This window comes from Sminthopsis crassicaudata, chromosome 2 (assembly GCF_048593235.1).
Source record: "Sminthopsis crassicaudata isolate SCR6 chromosome 2, ASM4859323v1, whole genome shotgun sequence".
Classification (NCBI taxonomy): domain Eukaryota; kingdom Metazoa; phylum Chordata; class Mammalia; order Dasyuromorphia; family Dasyuridae; genus Sminthopsis; species Sminthopsis crassicaudata.
In genome coordinates this window covers 363,878,369-363,900,442 of record NC_133618.1, presented here as the reverse complement: position 1 = coordinate 363,900,442, position 22,074 = coordinate 363,878,369, and the positions used below count along the sequence as shown (strand labels likewise).

Here is a 22,074-nt window from a genome sequence, read left to right as displayed (position 1 = left end):
CAAATTTTGGGATAAGAATTCATTATATGACAAAAACTGCTGGGAAAACTGGAAATTAGTATGGCAGAAACTAGGCATGGACCCACATTTAACACCACATACTAAGATTAGATCAAAATGGGTCCAAGATTTAGGCATAAAGAACGAAATCATAAATAAATTGGAGGAACATGGGATGGTTTACCTCTCAGACTTGTGGAGGAGGAAGGAGTTTGTGTCCAAGGGAGAACTAGAGACCATTATTAATCACAAAATAGAACATTTTGATTATACCAAATTAAAAAGTTTCTGCACAAACAAAACTAATGCAAACAAGATTAGAAGGGAAGTAACAAATTGGGAAAAAATTTTTACAGTTAGTTCTGATAAAGGTCTCATCTCCAAAATATACAGAGAATTGACTTTAATTTATAAGAAATCAAGCCATTCTCCAATTGATAAATGGCCAAAGGATATGAACAGACAATTTTCAGATGATGAAATTAAAACTATTTCCACTCATATGAAAGAGTGTTCCAAATCACTATTGATCAGAGAAATGCAAATTAAGACAACTCTGAGGTATCATTACACACCTGTCAGATTGGCTAAGATGACAGGAACAAATAACGATGAATGTTGGAGGGGCTGTGGGAAAACTGGGACACTGATGCATTGTTGGTGGAGTTGTGAAAGAATTCAACCATTCTGGAGAGCAATCTGGAATTATGCCCAAAAAGTTATCAAAATATGCATACCCTTTGACCCAACCATACTACTACTGGGCTTATACCCCAAGGAACTACTAAAGAAGGGAAAGGGACCTGTATGTGCCAAAATGTTTGTGGCAGCCCTTTTCATAGTGGCTAGAAGCTGGAAGATGAATGGATGTCCATCAATTGGAGAATGGTTGGGCAAACTATGGTATATGAATGTTATGGAATATTATTGTTCTATAAGAAATGACCAACAGGAGAAATACAGAGAGGCTTGGAGAGACTTACATCAACTGATGCTGAGTGAAACGAGCAGAACCAGAAGATCATTATAGACTTCAACAATGATACTGTACGAGGATGTATGCTGATGGAAGTGGATTTCTTCAACATAGAGAAGAGCTAATCCAATTTCAATTGATTAATGATGGACAGAACCAGCTACATCCAGAAAAGGAACACTGGGAAATGAATGTAAACTGTTATTTTTACCTTCTGAATCCAATTCTTCCTGTGCAACAAAAAATTCGGTTCTACACACATATATTGTATCTAGAATATAGTGTAATATATTTAACATATATAAGACTGCTTGCCATCTGGGGGAGGTGGGTGGGGGAGGAAGGGAAAAAATCTGAATAGAAGTAAGTGCAAGGGATAATGTAAAAAATTACCCATGCATATGTACTGTCAAAAAAAGTTATAATTATAAAATAAAATAAAAATTAAAAAAAAATAATTTCTTATATAAGACAACTCTGGGGTACTACTATATACCTCTGAGATTGGCTAAGATGACAGGAAAAAATAATGACAAATGTTGGAGGGGATATGGAAAAACTGGGACACTAATATATTGTTGGAGTTGTGAATTGATCCAACCATTCAGGGAAGCAATTTGGAATTATGCCAAAAGGGCTATCAAAATGTGCATACCCCTTTGATCCAGCAGTATTTCTAATGAGCCTGTATCCCAAAGAGATATTAAAGGAGGGAAAAGGACCCATATGTGCAAAAATGTTTGTGACAGCTCTTTATGTAGTGGCAAGAAACTGGAAATTGAGTGGATGCCCATCAGCTGGAGAATGGCTGAATAAATTGTGGCATATGAATGTTATGGAATATTACTGTTCTATTAGAAATGATCAGCAGGATGATTTCAGAGAGGCCTGGAGAGACTTACATGACCTGATGCTAAATGAAATGAGCAGAACCAGAAGATTATCTTACATGGCCACAAGAAGATTATATGATGATCAATTCTGATGTTCTCAACAATGAGATGATTCAGGCTAGTTCCAATGATCTTGTGATAAAGAGAGCCATCTGCACCCAAGAGAGGACTGTGGGAACTGAGTGTGGATCACAACATAGCATTTTCACTCTTTTTGTTGTTTGCTTGCTTTTTATTTTCTTTCTCTTTTTTTCCCCCCTTTTTGATCTGATTTTTCTTGTGCAGCAAGGTAACTGTATAAATATGCATGCATATATTGGATTTAACATATATTTTTACCATGTTTAACATATATTGGATTACTGTCTTGGGGAGGAGATAGAGGAAAGTGGGGGAAAATTGGTACACAAGGTTTTTGCAAGGATCAATGATTAAAATTGTCCATGAATATGTTTTTAAAATAAAAAGCTGTAATAAAAAATTTTTAAAAAGAAAGAAATTTATTTCATTCAGTGAGTTAGCCAGTCAACAAGCATTTGTTAATTGTTTAATATGTGCTGGGTACTATAATAATTGCTGGAAATATGATGACAGACAAAAATACTCCCCTCTTCAAAAAGGTCAAATTCTATGGAAGTGGTATGTAAATAGATATATTCAGAGTAGATGGAAGATAATTGAAAAGAAAAAAGCCCAAAGAAGGCTGGATTTCAGGTAAATCTTGATAGAAGTCAGGAAAATCAGGAAGCTTAACTATATAGAGAGAATATTATAGACTGAGGAAAACCAGTGAAAAAACATGGAGAAAGAAGATGAAATGGTAAGAAAGCAAATGTTAAAGGAGACAGAGCAGCTGCAGAGGGTAAAATATAAGATGGGAAGGGCCAGGTTATGAAGAATTTTAAATGTCAAAGACAATATATTTAATTCTTGAGGTAACAGGGGACCACTGGAATTTATGTAACAGAGGAGTGAAATGGTCAGACTAATGCTTTAGAAAAATTACTTTTGCAACTGAATGAATGATGGATTCAAGAAGGGAGTGAGTTAAAGCAAAGAAACCTATTAGAAGGCTAATAGTCCAGGTGTGAAGCAATGAAGATATATATCATAGCGTTTGCTATGTGAGCAGGGAAAAGGGATTATATATAAGAGTGATTATAAAGATAGAAACAAGATTTAGTAATGAATTAGATATCTATGGAATGAATAAGAGTAGAGGAGTGAGGATGGCACCAAACAAGACTGAATAGGATGTCTGGGAGGATGGAGGATATTCCTGACACCAAATAGGAAAGCTAAGAAGAGAAAAGAATTTGGAGAGAAAAATAATGTATTTTGTTTTGGACAGACTGATTTGCGACATCTATAGGATATCTAGTTCATAATGTCCAAGTCAATTGGTGGTCATTGGAGTTCAGGAAAGAGACTAAAACTGGCTAAGTAAATCTAGGAATCATCCATATAAAGAAGAAAATTGAATTCATAGGAGCTGATGGCATCACCAAGTAAGATAGTATGGATAAAAAAGAAGAGAGCACAGGACAGAGCACTTGTAAACATCCAAGAGTAAAATAAAAAACAGATAACAAAATTAGCAAAGGAGACTGAGGAATGGTCAGACAGGTACAAAGAGAAATAAGGAAGAAGTATTAGGAAAATCTAGAGAGGATGACTTCCTCCAAAAATATAGGCTTTCTAGATTAACAGAGGAGGAGATAAATTGCTTAAATAGTCCCATTTCAGAAAAAGAAATAGAACAAGCTATTAATCAACTCCCCAGGAAAAAATCCCCAGGGCCAGATGGATTCACATGTGAATTCTACCAAACATTTAAAGAACAATTAGCCCCAATGTTATATAAATTATTTGAAAAAATAGGGGATGAAGGAGTCCTGCCAAACTCCTTTTATGACACAGACATGGTATTGATACCGAAACCAGGTAGATCGAAAACTGAGAAAGAAAACTATAGACCAATTTCCTTAATGAATACTGATGCTAAAATCTTAAATAAGATATTACCAAAAAGACTTCAGAAAATCATCTCCAGGATAATACACTATGATCAAGTAGGATTTATACCAGGAATGCAAGGCTGGTTTAATATTAGGAAAACTATTAGTATAATTGACCATATTAATAATCAAATTAATAAAAACCATATAATCATCTCAATATATGCAGAAAAAGCATATGATAAAATCCAACATCCATTCCTACGAAAAACACTGGAGAGTATAGGAATAAACGGACTATTTCTTAGAACAATCAGGAGCATATATTTACGACCGTCAGTAAGCATAATATGGAATGGAGATAAACTGGAACCTTTCCTAGTAAGATCAGGAGTGAAACAAGGTTGCCCACTATCACCATTACTATTCAATATTGTATTAGAAATGTTAGCTTTGGCAATAAGAGTCGAGAAAGAGATTAAAGGAATAAGAGTAGGTAATGAGGAAATCAAACTGTCACTCTTTGCAGATGATATGATGATATACTTAGAAAACCCCAGAGATTCTAATAAAAAGTTATTAGAAATAATTCACAACTTTAGCAAAGTTGCCGATACAAAATAAATCCACATAAATCCTCAGCATTTTTATACATCACCAACAAAATGCAACAGCAAGAGATACAAAGAGAAATTCCATTCCAAACAAATGTTGAGAGTACAAAATATTTGGGAATCCATCTACCAAAGAAAAGTCAGGAATTATATGAGCAAAATTACAAAACACTTGCCACAAAAATAAAGTCAGATTTAAATAACTGGAAAGACATCCAATGCTCGTGGATAGGCCGAGCGAATATAATCAAGATGACAATACTCCCCAAACTAATCTATTTATTTAGTGCTATACCAATCAGACTCCCAAGAAACTATTTTAGTGACCTAGAAATAACAACAAAGTTCATATGGAAGAATAAAAGGTCAAGAATTTCAAGGGAATTAATGAAAAAAAAGTCAGATGAAGGTGGTCGAGATATACCTGATCTAAAGCTATATTATATATAGCAGCAGTCACCAAAACCATTTGGTATTGGCTAAGAAATAGACCGGTCGATCAGTGGAACAGATTAGGTACAAAGGACAAAAAAGGATATAACTATAGCAATCTAGTGTTTGATAAACCCAAAGATACCAACATTAGGGATAAAAATTCATGATTTGAAAAAAACTGTTGGGAAAACTGGAAATTAGTATGCCAGAAATTAGATATGGATCCACACTTAACACCATATACAAAGATAAGATCAAAATGGGTCCATGATTTAGGCATAAAGAATGAGATCATAAATAGATTAAAGGAACAGAGGATAGTCTACCTCTCAGACCTGTGGAGGAGGAAGGAATTTATAACTATAGAAGAACTAGAGATCATTATTGATCACAAAATAAAAGATTTTGATTACATCAAACTAAAAAGTTTCTGTACAAACAATACCGATTTAAACAAGATTAGAAGGGAAGTAAATTGGGAAAATATTTTTATAGTTAAAGGTTCTGATAAAGGTCTCATTTCCAAAATATATAGAGAATATGAACCTAATTTATAAGAAATCAAACCATTCTCCAATTGATAAATAGCCAAAGGATACGAACAGACAATTCTCAGACAATGAAATTGAAACTATATCCACTCATATGAGTGTTCCAAATCCCTACTGATCAGAGAAATGCAAATTAAGACAACTCTGAGATATCACTACACACCTGTCAGATTGGCTAAGATGACAGGAACAAATAATGATGAATGTTGGAGGGGATGTGGGAAAACTGGGACACTAATACATTGTTGGGGGAGTTGTGAAAGAATCCAGCCATTTTGGAGAGCAATCTGGAACTATGCCCAAAAAGTTATCAAACTGTGCATACCCTTTGATCCAGCAGTGCTACTACTGGGCTTATATCCCAAAGAAATACTGAGAAGGGGAAAGGGACCTGTATGTGCCAAAATGTTTGTGGCAGCTCTTTTTGTGGTGGCTAGAAACTGGAAGATGAATGGATGTCCATCAATTGGAGAATGATTGGGTAAATTATGGCATATGAAGGCTATGGAATATTATTGTTCTGTAAGAAATGACCAGCAGGATGAATTCAGAAAGGCTTGGAGAGACTTGCATGAACTGATGCTGAGTGAAATGAGCAGAACCAGAAGATCACTATACACTTCAACAACAATACTGTATGAAGATGTATTCTGATGGAAGTGGATATCTTCAACATAAAGAAGATCCAACTCACTTCCAGCTGATCAATGATGGACAGAAACAACTACACCCAGAGAAGGAACACTGGGAATTCAATGTAAAATATTAGCACTACTGTCTATCTACCCAGGTTACTTATACCTTCCGAATCCAATACTTAACATGCAACAAGAAAATTGGATTTACACATATATATTATATCTAGGTTATACTGTAACACATGTAAAATGTATGAGATTGCCTGTCATCTAGGGGAGGGAGGAGAGGGAGGGAGGGGAAAATCTGGAAAAATGAATACAAGGGATAATGTTATAAAAAAATACTATACTGTCAAAAAACTATACTGTTTGTACCCAGGAGGAGAAAGTGATCAATGATGTCAAATCCCACAGAGGTCACATCAAGACTGAGAAAGGGTATTAGATTATGTGATTAAAAAATCATTGATAACTTGGAGAGGACAATTTCAATTAATGATATCTAGGCATCACTTATCAATTCACAAGCAAGTATGAAAAAACTATCCTGTGCAAAGTACAGTGTTAGAGAATGAGGAGATAAATTAGGTGAAAGATTCATGAAGTTTACAGTCAGCAAGAGGATAATAGATAAAGAAATAGAGCTATAATAAACAACATAAGATTAGTGAATTAAAGAATTGCAAAATAAAGTGTTATCTATGCAAGGTCTAAGGATGGAGGTTATTACTAAATTAGCTAAATGCTAATTTCCTGCATTACCTTAGATAACACAAATGCAACACTACACTGAATTCAAGTTCAACTTTAAGAGTGTAAAAGAAGATAAGTTGAGGGAAGAAAAGCTGAATTCAGTGTTTTCAGGAAAATTTGTATAAAAAGGGCTACTTGGTTCCCCTACAATTCAGTCTAGCAATCGGTCACTGAGTTCTTATATTGTACATGACATGGCAAGGCTTATAAATATGAGGATGAATTTTTGTCATCAGGAAGTTCTAGCCTAAAATGAAAGATTAAGATGAATGTACAAATAATTATATACAGTACCGTTAGATGGGAACAAGAACGGTATAAGATAAGGTAACAGAAGGGGGAGTGGGATCACATCTAGATAGGGTTGAGAAGGTAAGCCTTCAAGGAAGGGGCACTTGAAATAGGCTTTGAAGAAGGAAAGTTGGAAGGGAATGGACATTTTTTGAAAGAAAAAACACCAGTGAGAAAAGGTGTAAAAGGCAAAGAAGTACAGAAATGAACAGTAATTTGATATAGATGAGTAAAGGAAAACAGGTGCAGTTAATTGTAGAGAAACCCTTCAATGTTGGAACAAGCAATTTGAACTTTATCCTTTTGGCAACTGGGATTCACTGACTTTTCTGGGCAGAACATTTACCTTCACTCTTTTTCCAATGTTAAAAAATTTAAGTCTTCTCTTTAATTCTTTCCTCATCTCACTTTTCTTATCCAACCAGGCTCTATCATATCTATTCCTTCTTTCTCCCCACTGCCACTACATTAAGACCTCTCCCCTAAATAATCTGAGGCATCACCACCTTGAATCTCTTTTCCTTTCCAATCTACCCAACATATTCCTGCTACTCTTCATTCTCACTTATTCCACATCACAAATCAGTTGCCAAGTCTTCACACACAGCATATGTCCATTCCTTTCTCTGCACTTGCATAAACAGTATCCCTTCAGGTTAGACCTTTATCACTTCTCACTTGGACTACTGAAATAGTGGCCTAATCAGTCTCCTTACTTTAAGTCTTTCCCCACCCCAAATCATCTTCCATACACTTACCAAGTGATTTTTCTATACCACAGGCCCTCTCTTAGGAAAACTCTAAGGAGTCCCCATTTCCTCTAGGAACAAATATAAATGCTTCTGTTTATTAGCCCCAGACCTACCTTTCCAGAATGTTTAGATAATACTTCCCTTCATATATTCTATGATCCAACCAAACTGATCTTATTATTATTCCTCATACACAATGCCCCATTTCTCCTGCCCTTTTGCCCACGAAGACCAAGAATCCAGGAACAGATTGTGAAATATGAATTGAATTAAATGCCTGAAACTGCAAAATAGGACTAATGTCTTCAAGGAAGAAGCATCTTTTCCTCAGCATTCCTCTTTCATTGATGGGCCTAAACATGTATTTTTTTTCCTCCCTTGCTCTCACAACATTGTCTTGGAAATATTCGAACATTCAATGGTTTAAAAACACACATCAACACATAGTGCAGGTTACAGAATTATAGAACGGGATCCAGAAAGGCCTTTAGTGGCAGTTGGTCTAATAAATCTTAGAGGTAAAGAAGCTGAACCCCAGAAAGGTTTGGTAACTTCCCAAGGTTACTAAAGTAATTAATTAATAACAGAGGCAAGCTGTGAAGCTGGATCCTCTGGCCAAACCTTAGGCTCCTTCTACCATAATGTACTGCCTCTCTAATACATTTTGAACTTAATAATTCTATCTTAGATCTTCTATCTTAAAATGTTAATCAACCAACTTTTAAAAAGTTATTTTAAAAGTCAGGTTCTATTACAACAAAAATATCTTATGCTAAGAGCCCTTTTATTTAAAATCAGTCAAGAAAACACCTAGCCAGTCCCTTTGAAGTTCTAAAGACTGAACATGACCCATATGAAACTGGGCCTTTATCTTCAAATTCTGAATGATGTAGTCAGTAATTCTGTAACTCCAAAGGTCCATCTATGTACAATCATCTTATGACTTCCACATGCCCTGTAGAGCAACATTATTTTGCAGGTTGTTTTCTCCCCTTTCCTCCTTTATGCATTTAAGATCCTGAAGTACAGAAAATGTAATCCTATAGTTCTCTGAGACTCTATTGATATAATTCTCACTTTATGTAAATTTGCATTATGCAAATTTGACTTTATAGAAAGAATTCTGAAAGAAATCCTAATTCTATTAAAACACCTATGTTAACTTTATTAAACAACACTGGGATCTTTCCCTCTCCATTACTGCTCTTCAGCTGAATGCTCCATGGCCTGTCCCCCCCTTCCCCTACTCAAAAAAAACCCTTCCAACTAAAAGCAGAAGAAATACCAGGAAGAACGGCTGCCAGATTGGGGACTTGTTTTGAGATGTTCAGTGTCAAGAAAAAAGACATTAACCTTAATTCAGCCACATGTCCAGATACCATTTGTCCCCAGCCTCTAAGTGTTGCTTGTTCTCACCTGTGTGTATTCATATCCAGCCCTGTTCCCCTTTGTTCTGGCCAAGCTCCCACATGGCTGGGTCTGGCTCCTGTGTATTCTTCCTCCTGCTCTTGCTTTTGTGTCTAAAATCTCCATGTGACCTTGAACCATGTCCTTCTCACTCCCTCCACAGGTACTCCACTACCTTCTTTCCTCCCTCCCTTTTCCATATCCATATTTTTGGTAATTTGTAAAAAAAAAAAAAAAAAAGCTTTACTTAATTAAGAGATCTGCGAAACATAAAGCAAGAACTGTTCATGCACAGTGAAGGTTAAATCTCTAGAGAATTAACAAAAAGAACAGAATAATTAGAGAGCTGTGTGTTCTTTGAAGGAAATAGGAATCAGGACTGTAAGATGACACTTACTGATCCAATGCCTTGTAATAGATGTCGAGGTCTTTATTTACAAGTTCTGTTGTTCTCATTACAATCATCATTTCTCTGTACTTTTCCTCAGCTTCAGAAAACTGAGGTTCTCGCAGTTCTCTTTTAAAATGAATAATTTCTTCCTCGTAGCCTTTTTGACGTCCTAATGCTAAACTGTGATTTCTTTTCAGTGTCTCTATTTTTTCTTCTAATGCCTGATATTCACTGTAAAGGAAGAAAAAATTTAAAGTGCATTGAAAATCATTGTGTGGTTGATAACAGTTTCAAATGAAAAATCTGCTAACATTTCAATTTGATAAGTATTTAGTCAGCATCTACTCTATAAAAGGCATCATGCTGTGGCTAGGGACCTATAAACAAGAACAAAACAATATCTAATCTAGAGGAATATACATTCCATTGAGAGTCTCTGATATGCATATATTTAACTAGGGCACAAAGAAAGCTGAAAAGGAAGAAAGCCTTAATACAGAAGACTAGGGAAGGATTCATGAAAAAAGGGGCATCTGTGTTGTTTTAAAGACAAGGATTCTAATGGGTGGACATAAGGAAGAAGTGTAGGCTTTTGGGACTATATGGAAACAGAAGATAGAATGTCAATTTTGGTGAAAAGCTGCTGGTCATTTCAGTCTAGAATTTCAAATGATGGGATGGACCTCCAAGAATATTTGATCTAGTCTATACTATCTGTTGTACAATATGGATGATACAACATGGTTGACATACCGGGATATTCTTTCTAGCTACTGTAGCTGTTACAGATATGGCTTAATGGAGGGGACCTGCCATATCCTCAGGAAATCCATGTTATTATTTGGATAGTATTAATTGATAGAAATTTTTTTCTTACATAAATTTGCCTCCTTGCAATGTCTAACCATTGCCCCTATTTCTGCCAAGAACAAGTTTATTCCTTCTTCCATGTAACAATCCTTCAAATACTTAAAACTATTACATCCCCATATACATACCCCACCTCAACCCCAAGTCATCTCTTCTCCAAGAAAAATATCCCCAATTTTTTCAAATGATCTTTGTATAGCCTAATTCAAAGTCCTTGATCAAAACTCCTCTGGACACATTTTAGTTTACTAAAACCCTTCCTAAAATGTGGTCCCTGGAATGGAACATAGTGCATACATCATTTTACCAAAGGTAAAGATCCACCAAAAAAGAAACAAAGTGCTAAACAGATAGGAGGCAATGATCAGAAGAGAAACATCAAAGATCAGGGTCAAGAAGGTAGCATTTATGGGCAATGGAAATCTAAGGTATAACTATCCCTATTGATGACTGCAGTGGAATGAAGAATAAAGTCATAGGAATTGAGGAGAATGATGAACTGGATGATCAGACTTGGATCAAATATTTACAGTTGGAAGGGACTTTTAGGCCAAACCTCTCATTTTACATGGAGGAAACTGAGGCCCACTAAGGTTAAATGACTTGCCTAAAATCACATGCAAATGTGAATTCACGTTCCCTGACCCCCAAGTCAGCTGTCTCTCTTCTTGTGGGAAAATGTAAATCATTTTCAATCATTCCTAGCCACTTCAGGAAGCAAAAATCTACATTAAAAAAAAAAAAATCAATTGATTGCTATGAATCATGGAATAAATACCACAATCTTCAAGAAAAACAAAATATCAGGTAAACTAAGAGTTAATGGAAAGAATAGAGAGGTCATTTTCTCAAGTGATAAATGCTCAAAAGATATATACAGACAGCTTTTCAATAAAGAAATTGAAATTATGAATAGTCACGTGAAAAAATATGCTAAATTATTATTAGAGAAAGGACAACTAAAACAACTTTGATATATCATCTCACACCTATCAGATTGGCTAACATGAAGGAGCAACAAATTTTGGAGGGCACAAAGAAAAATTAGGATATTAATTCACTGTTGGTAGAACTTTAAGCTGATCTATTAATTTTGGAAAGCAATATGGAATTATGCCTCAAGAGTTATAAAATTGCATGCATACCCTTTCACCCAGCAATGCAACTATTAGGTCTGTTTCAAAAAATGATTAGGGAAAAAAGGAAAATATTCTAAAATATTTATAGTAATTCTCTTTGTGATAGCAAAGAATTGAAAATCTAGGGAATGCCCATCAATCAGGGAATGGCTAGACAAGTTGTGGTATATGATTGTAATGAAATACTATTATTATTAATGAGCTGGTTGATTTTGGAAAAACATGTTATGAAATAATGAAGAATAATATAAGTAGAACCAAAAATACTATCTATATGTAATAACAGTCATATTGTTTTAAAAACACCTGTGAACTAAGTCATTTTGAGTACTGTAAATACTCAAATCATGAAGCTATCCACCTTTAGAAAAGCTATGTAGTATGCATAGTTTGGTATCTATGTCTAATGGTGGCTTTCTCTAGTGTGAGGTGGGAAAAGGAAGGAGGAAAAAAGGGCATAGCAGAAAACAAAAGAAAACTCAGAAGAAAGCAAATAAAAGAAGGACAGCTTTGGAAACTACATGTGCTATTTATTACATACTTTTTCAAAAAAAAGTAAACAGTGTAAAATGGAGATTTATGATTTCATTTTAAATATTTTTGTGTTGTGCTATATACATGAATTATTTTTGGTCTTTTTGTATTTAAGCTTAAAACTAATAAAATTTTTAAAAACAAAAGATATACAGTAGTCATAAATAAGTTACAGCATTACTATAAACAATTTACCAGCAAGAAGTGACATAAAATGTCTCATTCAAGATGTGTATGACAGGAAAAGGAGAGGGATTAGTCATGTAACAAGGATAAAAAATAAAGGATACCAAAAGACATCAAAAAAGAGGCAAAAGGACCCACATGTGCAAAAATGTTTGTGGCATTTTGTAGTGGGAAGAAACTGGAAACTGAATGAATGCCCATCAGTTGGAAAATGGCTGAATAAGTTTTTGGGATATTAATGTTATGGAATATTATTGTTCTGTAAGAAATGATAAGCAGGCTGATTTCAGAAAAGCCTGGAAAGACTTACATAATTGATGCTAAGTGAAGTGAGCAGAAGCAGGAGAACATTGTATACCATAACAAAATCATCTGTTGATGATCAACTGTGATGGACTTGGCTCTTCTCAACAATACAGTGATTCAAGGCAATAGACTTGGGAGGGAAAGTGCCATCTGCATCCAGAGAGAACTATGGAGACTGAATGTGGATTAAAACATAATATTTTCAGCTTTTTGTTGTGGTGGGGTTTTTGTTTTTTCTTTCTCATGTTTTTTTTTCCCCTTTTGATCTGACTTTTTTGCACAGTATGACATATGTGAAAATGTGTATAGAACTGCATATGTTTAACTTATATCAGATTGCTTGCTGTCTTGGGGAAGGGGACAAGGGAAGGAGAAAAATTTGACATATAAAGTTTTGCAAAGGTGAATGGTGAACAAATTTTTGCAAGGGTGAATGTTGAAAACTATTTTTTGCATGTATTTTGAAAAATAAAAAGTTAGTATTATAAAAAATAAATAAAACTAGTCAAGCAACCAGCTCAAAAAAGTGAATATTGAAAACTGACTGCATATATTTGGAAAAATAAAATACTTTTATTTAAAAAAAAAAGAATAAGCAATACTTATATAATTTTATACAATCCTCATAACAACCCATTTTATAGACGGAAAAGTGAAACTGAGAACCACTTACTAAAAGTTAATAAATGACAATCTCTCTCTTAAGTTTTCATTATCTCTAAAATGGGAATACTCAACCTACTGAATCACTGTGAGGTAATATGTCTTCTACTTACATACATTTATAACCATGTGTATATATAGCACTTTGTAAAATATTAAGTGACATATAGCAAGTGACTAAGGCATGTACCAAATCATGGAAATCAATGAAATGAAAAATTCATTTGAATATTTGAGTATTTTGTTTGGAAATAAAATCTATAAATAATCCTACTTAAATTCTGAAAACTTATTAATGTGGGTACTCCCTCTACTGGCACAGTCTACTCAGGCTTGATAAATGGCTGCTTAATTCAATGTATTTTAACTTTTAAAATTAATATGCTTTTTAAAATCTTGATTTTAAATTTTCTTTAAAATATACTTTAAAGCTAGCTTGCTGTTTTTGTTGAGAATTTATTGTTCCACCCATTCTGATGTTCTTTGTCAGTTTGCAGGAATCTTTTCCATTTGAAACTCTCACCAAGCCACAAGAAAATTGGATTTGCACACATATATATCTAGGTTATATAGTAACACATGTAAAATGTATGGGATTGCCTGTCATCTAGGGGAGAGAGTAGAGGAAGGGAGAGGAAAATTTGGAAAAATGAATACAAGGGATAATGTTATTTAAAAAAAATTACTCATGCAAAAAAAAGAAAAAGAAAGAAAGAAAGAAAGAAAGAAACTCTCACCAATAAACTCAGTTCCTTCATGGTTTTTTCTTTGCTTCTATTTTTTGTCAGTATACCTTAAGTAAAAGGCTGGGCTTGTGGCTATTCTTAGATCTTCCCAGAAATTTCTCTTATGGTTTTTTTTTTTTTTTTTTTTTTTAAACAATATCATCTCAAGAGTTTTTTAGAGTTATAAGCCCTTTTAAACTGCATCAAAATATAATTTAAGTGCTCTGACTTCTCTTTCACTAAAAAATATTTTTAAACAAATTAAAGAACTTTTAAAAGCGCCTACTTTTTTAGCTGTAACACTTGCATTTGTCCCATCTCCTTTAAGTGCTGCTTTCTTTCTTCTTCAACTTCTTTCAGTTCCTCATTTCTCTTCCTCAGAGTAAGGTTATCTTGTAGCCACCTTTCCTGCACCTAAAGAGACAAGACACTAAGTCAGAGCCTGTACATGGTCCACTGATCAGGGTACTTCTAAAGAGGAAATACTATTTTTCCTTTTACTTGACACATATCACATACAATAACAGAATGGCAAATGGAACACAAAGGAGCTTGGCTCAAATCCCAGTTCTATAAGCTAATACAACTCTAAATAAGTCTCTGGGTCTCAAGTTCGACATTTATAAATGAGAGGGCTAGATTCAAGGACTTCAAATATTCTTTCCAGTTCTAAACAAGTGATCCTATGAAACTAAATTTAATAATATCCCAATGATAATATGGTCTTTGACTTACTTTAATATGACCATTCAACAAATAAGCATTTGTTGAACACATGGCAGTGAAAATACAAGAGGTTTTTACAACTTCTTAGTAGCAATACTCTAAACAGCCACAAGATGGCCATACCAGGTTATGGGATCGAGGCTCTGTCAATATTTCACAAGCGTATGGGAACCACAGCCAACTCTCCTGGATTCTCTCTCTTGTCTGGGTTATCATGAAATTGCTCTCTCCTGGGACTCTCTACTTATCTGAACACCTTTTTTCAGTGCATTTTGCTAAATCTTCACCAAATTCATAACTACCAATGATGGGTGTCTGTCAAAGGTTTGTTTTGAGCCCTATTCTTCTCTATCACATAGTGATCTCATTAACTCTCGTGAGTTCAATTTTTATTTCTATACAGATAAATCCCAGATCTACATACACAGCTCAGTCTCTCCTGAGCTTCAGTCTCACTTCATCAATTGCCGTCTGGACTTTTCAAAAAAAGCTACTTCACAGATATCTAAAGCTCATTATATCCAAAATGGAATTCAGTCTTTCCCACAAATCTAGCTTCTTCCAAACTTCCCTATTTCTGTTGAAAATACCACTGGATTCTGTTTCTCAGATCTGTCATCTCACTGCTGCACTTGACTCCTTATTCTCCCTTACCCCTATATAGCTTATCAATTCCTAAACAAAATGCCTTTTCCATACTTGTAAACTCTCCTGCTTCTCTATGAATTTTTTTTTTTGGGGGTCTCTAGATGCTTGGAGGGGAAGGCAAAGAAAGGAACAAAGAAAAAAAAATCAATCCCTCTCTAACAGCATGAGAAAAGGTACCCAAATATAATTGTTGCCTTGCTTTCTAGTTAAATGCCATATAAATGATATGTTGTATGGATATATTTTTCCATTCTTTTTCTTGTGTTTTATATTACATATCCTTTTAAAACAGATTCTTCTGTTTCTTCTTAAGTCAATAAGTCAATAAGCAAAATGTTTTATATTTTCCCTAAAAGAAAGGTTTCACCCATATAAAAACTGTAGGAAAACAAAGGGAACAATTATCAACCTAAATTCTATGACTTTCTTAGAATAACAATATCCAAAGCCACTTCTTTGTATGTCCCTCTAGCTTTATAGGAAATCCTCCTACATTTCCATGCTATCATGAAGCAAATATTTTCATCTGATGGTGATATTTAGTCTTATGCAAGAAAAAGGTGACCATTCTCCTTGCCAATGTCAATTCCTCCACTAGTGTCCCTGAACTCATCTTCTTTCATCTCTTCTGGGAACCTTGTCTCAATCAATTCCTTTCTTATTGCTAATCTCTTATTATTCTAACCTATCTACAAAAATTCCCAGTCTTACTTTAAGCTATCATCCTTTATAACTTTTTCTTTTCCTAGCCAATCTTCTAAAGAGTTGTCTACATTTGCTGCTTCTATGTCCTCATGTCAGCATCTTATAATCTGGCTTCCTACTCCACTCTGCTATTGAAATTGCTTTTTCTCAAGTTATTTATGATATTTTAACTGCTAATAACACATCAAAAGCTAAACAGATGTTCTCAGTCCTCATTCTACTTGATCTCTTTGTAGTTTCTATAGTCAAGCAATCCTTTCCTGGTAGTTATTTCTTTGGTTTCTGTGATCCCACTTCCTCTTAGTTTTCTCCCTTTGCTAGACCATCTACTATCTTCAATCCACTAAAGGAGCTGAGTAACAAGGCTATGTTTGGAGACCATTCTCTCTTTATACTTACTCTCTTGGTGACTCTTCAGATCTTAATGGTTCAGTTATCATCTCTACATAGATGACACCCTAAAGAGCTAAATTTATCTGTATACTAAATTTCATCTTATATTTGCCAACTGTGCTACTAATTTTTCCCCAAAATTCACATTCCATCTTTGGACACACTCTGTGTCTTTGTAAGACTGTCTTCCAGGCCTGAAATGCCTTCTTCATCTCTGCCCCTTAAAATGATTAGCTTACTTCAAAGTTTTTACTTCAGGTGTCTCTTTATTTTTGGATCAATTTGGATCATTGATTTTCTCAAAAAGTGAAATGATCTCTACAATTGTGAAAACAAAAGTTGAGTAACTCATCCAGGGTCACCCGTCTACTGTTTGAAATGAGATTTAAACTCCTCTAGATTTTTCTAAGATTTCTTCCAGTTCCAACACTTGATGGTTCTAGTTATTGTCCAACTGTACCAACATTCTACCTAATTTCATATGACTTAATGAACAATTTTAAAAAGGTAATGTTTTGCAAATCTCATTGAGTTTCCTATTTAGGGTGGAAATTTTTTCAAAAGTTGCAAATATTTATGCCTTTCATTGAAACTTATTAAGCAGTTTGTTATGCAGTTGACTTGATTTTTGCAAATTCACATAAGATACATTTTTGAGTATTTTAAAATTATAATTATTATTGTGATTTAACATTTTATTCACAGTCATTAAAAATTCCTGAGCCTTTACCCAAGGAAGGTGTGAACAAGCTTATTAGGACAGCTTTCACAGATACACTTCTTTGTGGAAGCATTGCCAAAGGATAAGATGGTTTTTAATCAACTAATTAGCCAAATCAAGCATTAAAACACAATAAAACAATAATTCAGAGTAAAAACAGCAATTATAAGAGACTAATTGTTATGCATGAATTGTTAGGCAATTTTACTTAAAACAACACAAGCTTTAGAGAAACTGGAGTTGGGTTCAAGTCTTGGCTTTGATACTATCTGTGCAGTCTTAGAAACTCATCTAACTTCCTTTGGTCATAGTTTCTTCATCTGTAAAATGAAGGGGATAGATTAGATAAGATTCCAGAATCCCTTCCATTTCTAGATCTATGAAGCTGTATCTCAGAGATCAATCTTTTGTTCCTGTGGAAAATATTAACTGTAAATAAATATCAAGAGAACAATGATATAACAAAGAAATACTTACTTTATAGCAACTTTTAATAGAATATTTAATGTAGAGAGCTAGTTCTAAATTTAAATCATTTAAATCACATGGCATATACCTTACCATTAAGTTTCAGGCAACAAAAAATACCTACCTTTTGCATATCAATATCTTGTCTCATTGTTTCCATTTCTTTACTTATTTTGTCTTTTTGTTTTTCACATTCATTTAGCTGACTTATTACTTTATTCAGTTCAGCTTCTTTTTGCTACCAAAAAAAAAGGACAAATTTGTTAACTACATGAAAAATTAATAAGCTTAAATTAATTATTTTTAGGCTTTATATTACCATTTTGTAATCGTCTTTTCCATCTTGAATATAATTCTCAATGTCCTTCATGTAACTAGAAATGTTTTTAACCTTCTCTTTGATATCATTTAACTGTGGAAAGACATTAATTCATTAGTTTAAACTTATTACATACAGATATTTACAAAGTAATAAAAAATAAATAAATAAAGGTTTCAGGACAGCTAGGTGGCACAACCTTAAAGTCAGGAGAACCTGAGTTCAAATGTGGTTTCAGGTGTTACTTAACCCCAATTGCCTCAGCCCCCTCCCCCCCAAAAAAAGTGTTTGGTTTTTTTTTTTTTTCATGAAATGCTTAATAGCAGAGTACTGAACTGTGGCCAAGCTAGGACTAGAAGCTAGGTTTCAACTTGCTGTGTTGTTTTGCGGTGGTAATGCCACTACTCTCCAATCCCTCACTTCACCAAATGGAAGAATCCCATTAATTTTTAGCATTTCATACTTCTATAAATTGCACAATCTAATAAAATGCATCTATCAGATAATTATTAAATCTACCAATATAATTTTGATCAACTTACATGAACATATTTTTTTTCAATGTAAACTTTTAATTTTTCTCTGCTTTAGGGGACAGTGCAGCTCAAAATTATACAATCTCCTTTTTAATAAGATTTTATGAACAAGCTCATATCTTAACTTGATACTGTCTTCATCAACCATCTTTTTCCATTTCTAGTTAAATCAGATATTTTTTCACTGGAAGTTTTATAGACATTTTTGAATGTAAATTCTTTTAGGTCACCAACAAATGGGGTGGATCCCCCATGACAAACTTTTGGGAGAATACAGAAAAAAAATCATATAGGATAGGCAGGCATGATGTGTTACCATCTGCATCAATGGAAGGAACTGAATCAGTTAGATCAGAGATTCATTAGAGAATTTGTATAAAAAAGACTACTTTGTGATACACTGAAGGATCCATTATTTTAATAAGTCTAGTATTCCTTTACCTTTTTAGCAATGCTGATTCATAAACAACGTATTTTTGACGTTTTCAGGTTCATGCACAAATGTTCTACAGCTTGATGAATTAAATCCATCAAAAACTATTTTGCTGCAAATCTTTTTTAAGAATCCAGGGCCACAAGAGGACTTAGAGAATATTGGACCCCCGCAAGACAATAATAATACAAATATAACTATTAGAATCACAAAATGTAAAGTATTGAAAGCACTTCAAAAAGCACCTAGTTCAACATCTGAAAGAGGAGGAAACTTTTCAAAAGCATTCTGAAGTAAAAAGCAATTTCATGAAAAACATCTTATCTTTCTAAGTGAAGTCGTACTTTTTCTTGTACTGCACTGTTACTTGTATTCTTTTTTTTAATTAATTCTTCTTTTTCTTGCTGTAATTTTCCCAGAGTGGCTTCCAAAGGATACAACTGCTCTTTTGAATCCTAAAAAAAAAAAAGCATACATATTAAGGAAGGGTGACTTCTTATTATTCCATAATCTTTATAATGCAATGATTCTAAGATGATTCTTAGGACTATTTTAACATAGATTTTATAGGTATAAAAGTTTATAGGTGAGGTGTTATTCTTTACTGTTTATGAATTTACATCTAGAACTATAAAGACATTCAGTTATACATTCATCAAGTCTTAATGAATATAACAAATAACTCTGATAATAAATCTAAAAGTTTAATTAAAATGGTTTCATCTCTCAAGTTGTAACACAATCCCAGAAACTTAAGAGTTAGAAAGAACCTTAGTGTTAAGTTTCTTAATCTAAGATGCATGATACTTTTATAAAATATTTTGATAAGTGTATTGCAATGTAAATGGCTTTCTTTCTTGCAATTCTATGTATTTGTTTTACACATTTAAAAAATGTCATTCTGAGAAGGGGACCAATAGCTTCACTAGACTACAAAAGGGTTCACAATATAAAAATAATTAAGGATCCCTGATTTTATCCAACTTTATTCCTTTCCCTCAGTGGGGTCAGTTCAGCCTTTACTTAAATAATGGGAATCTTTACTTAAATAACTTAAATAACAAATTGATTCCATTTTTGACAATTTAATTGTTTGGAAGTGATTCTTCATATTGAGCTGAAATTTACCTCTCAACTCAGAGACACTGATCCTACTCCTTCCTGCTCTCTCAATTCAAAATATATTTATACCTTCTTCCACATAATAGGTCTTCAAATATTAAAAGACAGTTATTATGCCTCCCTTTAAGTAATTTTGTTAACGGAAGGGTTTAGTAAAACATGGAAAAGTGAAACAATAACAATCCCTTGTTAGTTTCCAAAGTGTTTTCACATACATTATATGTCAATTTACATATTCTTACTTTTATTTCTCGATGTAAAGACTGAACTTCTGTAGACAATTCTACTGTCTGTTCCTCCAGCTGCTGTCGACGTTGCAGATTACTAGATATCTGAAGTTTTTCTGATTTAAGTTCATTTACTGTACTTTTTAGATGTTGGATTTGTTCTTGCTGGTCCTGTATAAGCTTACGATTCAACTCAATTTTACTGGAAACTACAATGAAAACATGTCATCAAAAATGAAAATATTCAGAGGCCTAAATTAATTTATTAAGTAATTAATATTTACTAAATATTAGGGATACAAAACCAGAAATAAGACAGCCCCCTATCCTCTAGGAACTTACATTTTATCAGGAACAGTTCAATAGCATAGTGAAGAAGTAATGGGCCTGGAGTCAGGGAGACATGAATTCAAATTCAGTGACCCTGGGCAAGGTAATTATCTGGTTGACTCAGTTTCTTCGATTATAAAAGAGTACCTCCTTCAGAGGGCAAGGATCAAATGAAATCCTATTTGTGAAGTACCTGAACTTAGCAGGCACTATATAAGTAAGCTATTATTATTATTGTTAGACACATCATGTATACATGATGAGAAGAGTGAGTGAATTCCAGTTATATACAAGGAACATCAAGAAAGCTGGTCTGTCTACTCCATCCAGTAGTACATGAAAAGGAGTTATAATAAGTTTGGAAACAGGAGGTTGGAATCAGGTTGTAAAGGACTTTAAGTGTCAAAAAAAATTTTTATTTGATCCTAAAGATCCTCAAAAGGAACCAGTGGAGTTTACTGGGCAGAGAATTGTGACTAGTAATATCACTTTAGCAGTCACATAGAAGATGGACTGCAACAGTCCAGGTGATTTTATGAGGGGATGGATATGAAAGTAAATAAGACTTGTTAAGTTATTGAATCTATGGGATGAAGGTGAGTGACAAGTCAAAGATGAATCTATTGGCTCTTTTCTTTCTTCTTTTATTCTAGTCTCAGAGAATCTCCTTACAACTAATCCTCCTACTTATATTCTAAATCCTGTCCCCTTTTCTCCCCTTAGGCAGAGAATACCTACAACCCCTGTCTCTCTCTCTACAGCCAACCTCTCTCTCCCTATTGGCTCATTTTCTGCTGCCTATAAATACATCTAGGTCTCTCTCATACACAAAACTCTTGCTTAACCAAATTCTGTCCTCAATCTATCAGGATTTTCCCACTTTTTAAAAATGGGAAAGCAACATGTAAAAATGTTTACCACTCTCTCTTCCTGAATATTTTTCTCCTTGGATTTTTGTGACACTGTCAGTCAATAAGCATTCATTAAACACCAACTATGTGCCAAGCCTCCTATGTGCTAGGAATAGAAACACTTAAAGGGTTCCCTCTTGGTTCTCTTCCAGCCTGCCTCCCCACTTTGTTTCAGCTGCTTTGTTGGCTAGTCATCTCTGTCACTTTTCCAACTGTGAATTATCTCCTAAGACTTTGTCCTTGATGACTCTTTTCTTCTCCCCCTACAATATCTTGTTTTGTGATATCACCAAATATTAGGGGTTCAGTTACCATTCCTAATCTTTCTCATATCCAACCCCAATCTTTCTCATGAGCTTCAGTCCCATATCACCAATTGTCTATTAGATACTTCAAATTAAATGTTCCACAGGCATTCCGAACTCAAAATATCTGATACAAACTTATGTTTCC

General features: G+C 34.1%; 1 protein-coding gene across 2 annotated transcripts in view; it reads right to left on the bottom strand.

The window, feature by feature from the left end:
- RAD50 (RAD50 double strand break repair protein) overlaps positions 1–22,074 on the bottom strand; it is an 81,949-nt gene that overhangs the window by 16,652 nt on the left and 43,223 nt on the right. The window contains exons 16-21 of one of the 2 annotated variants that reach the window (XM_074290985.1): positions 20,396–20,589; positions 19,376–19,486; positions 18,063–18,155; positions 17,868–17,981; positions 14,369–14,496; positions 9,666–9,890 (exon numbers count right to left, since the gene is read on the bottom strand). In XM_074290985.1, coding sequence (XP_074147086.1) covers positions 9,666–9,890; positions 14,369–14,496; positions 17,868–17,981; positions 18,063–18,155; positions 19,376–19,486; positions 20,396–20,589 — 865 coding nt within the window. The remainder of the gene's footprint in view (positions 1–9,665; positions 9,891–14,368; positions 14,497–17,867; positions 17,982–18,062; positions 18,156–19,375; positions 19,487–20,395; positions 20,590–22,074) is intronic. The other variant, XM_074290986.1, reaches the window with a different exon arrangement.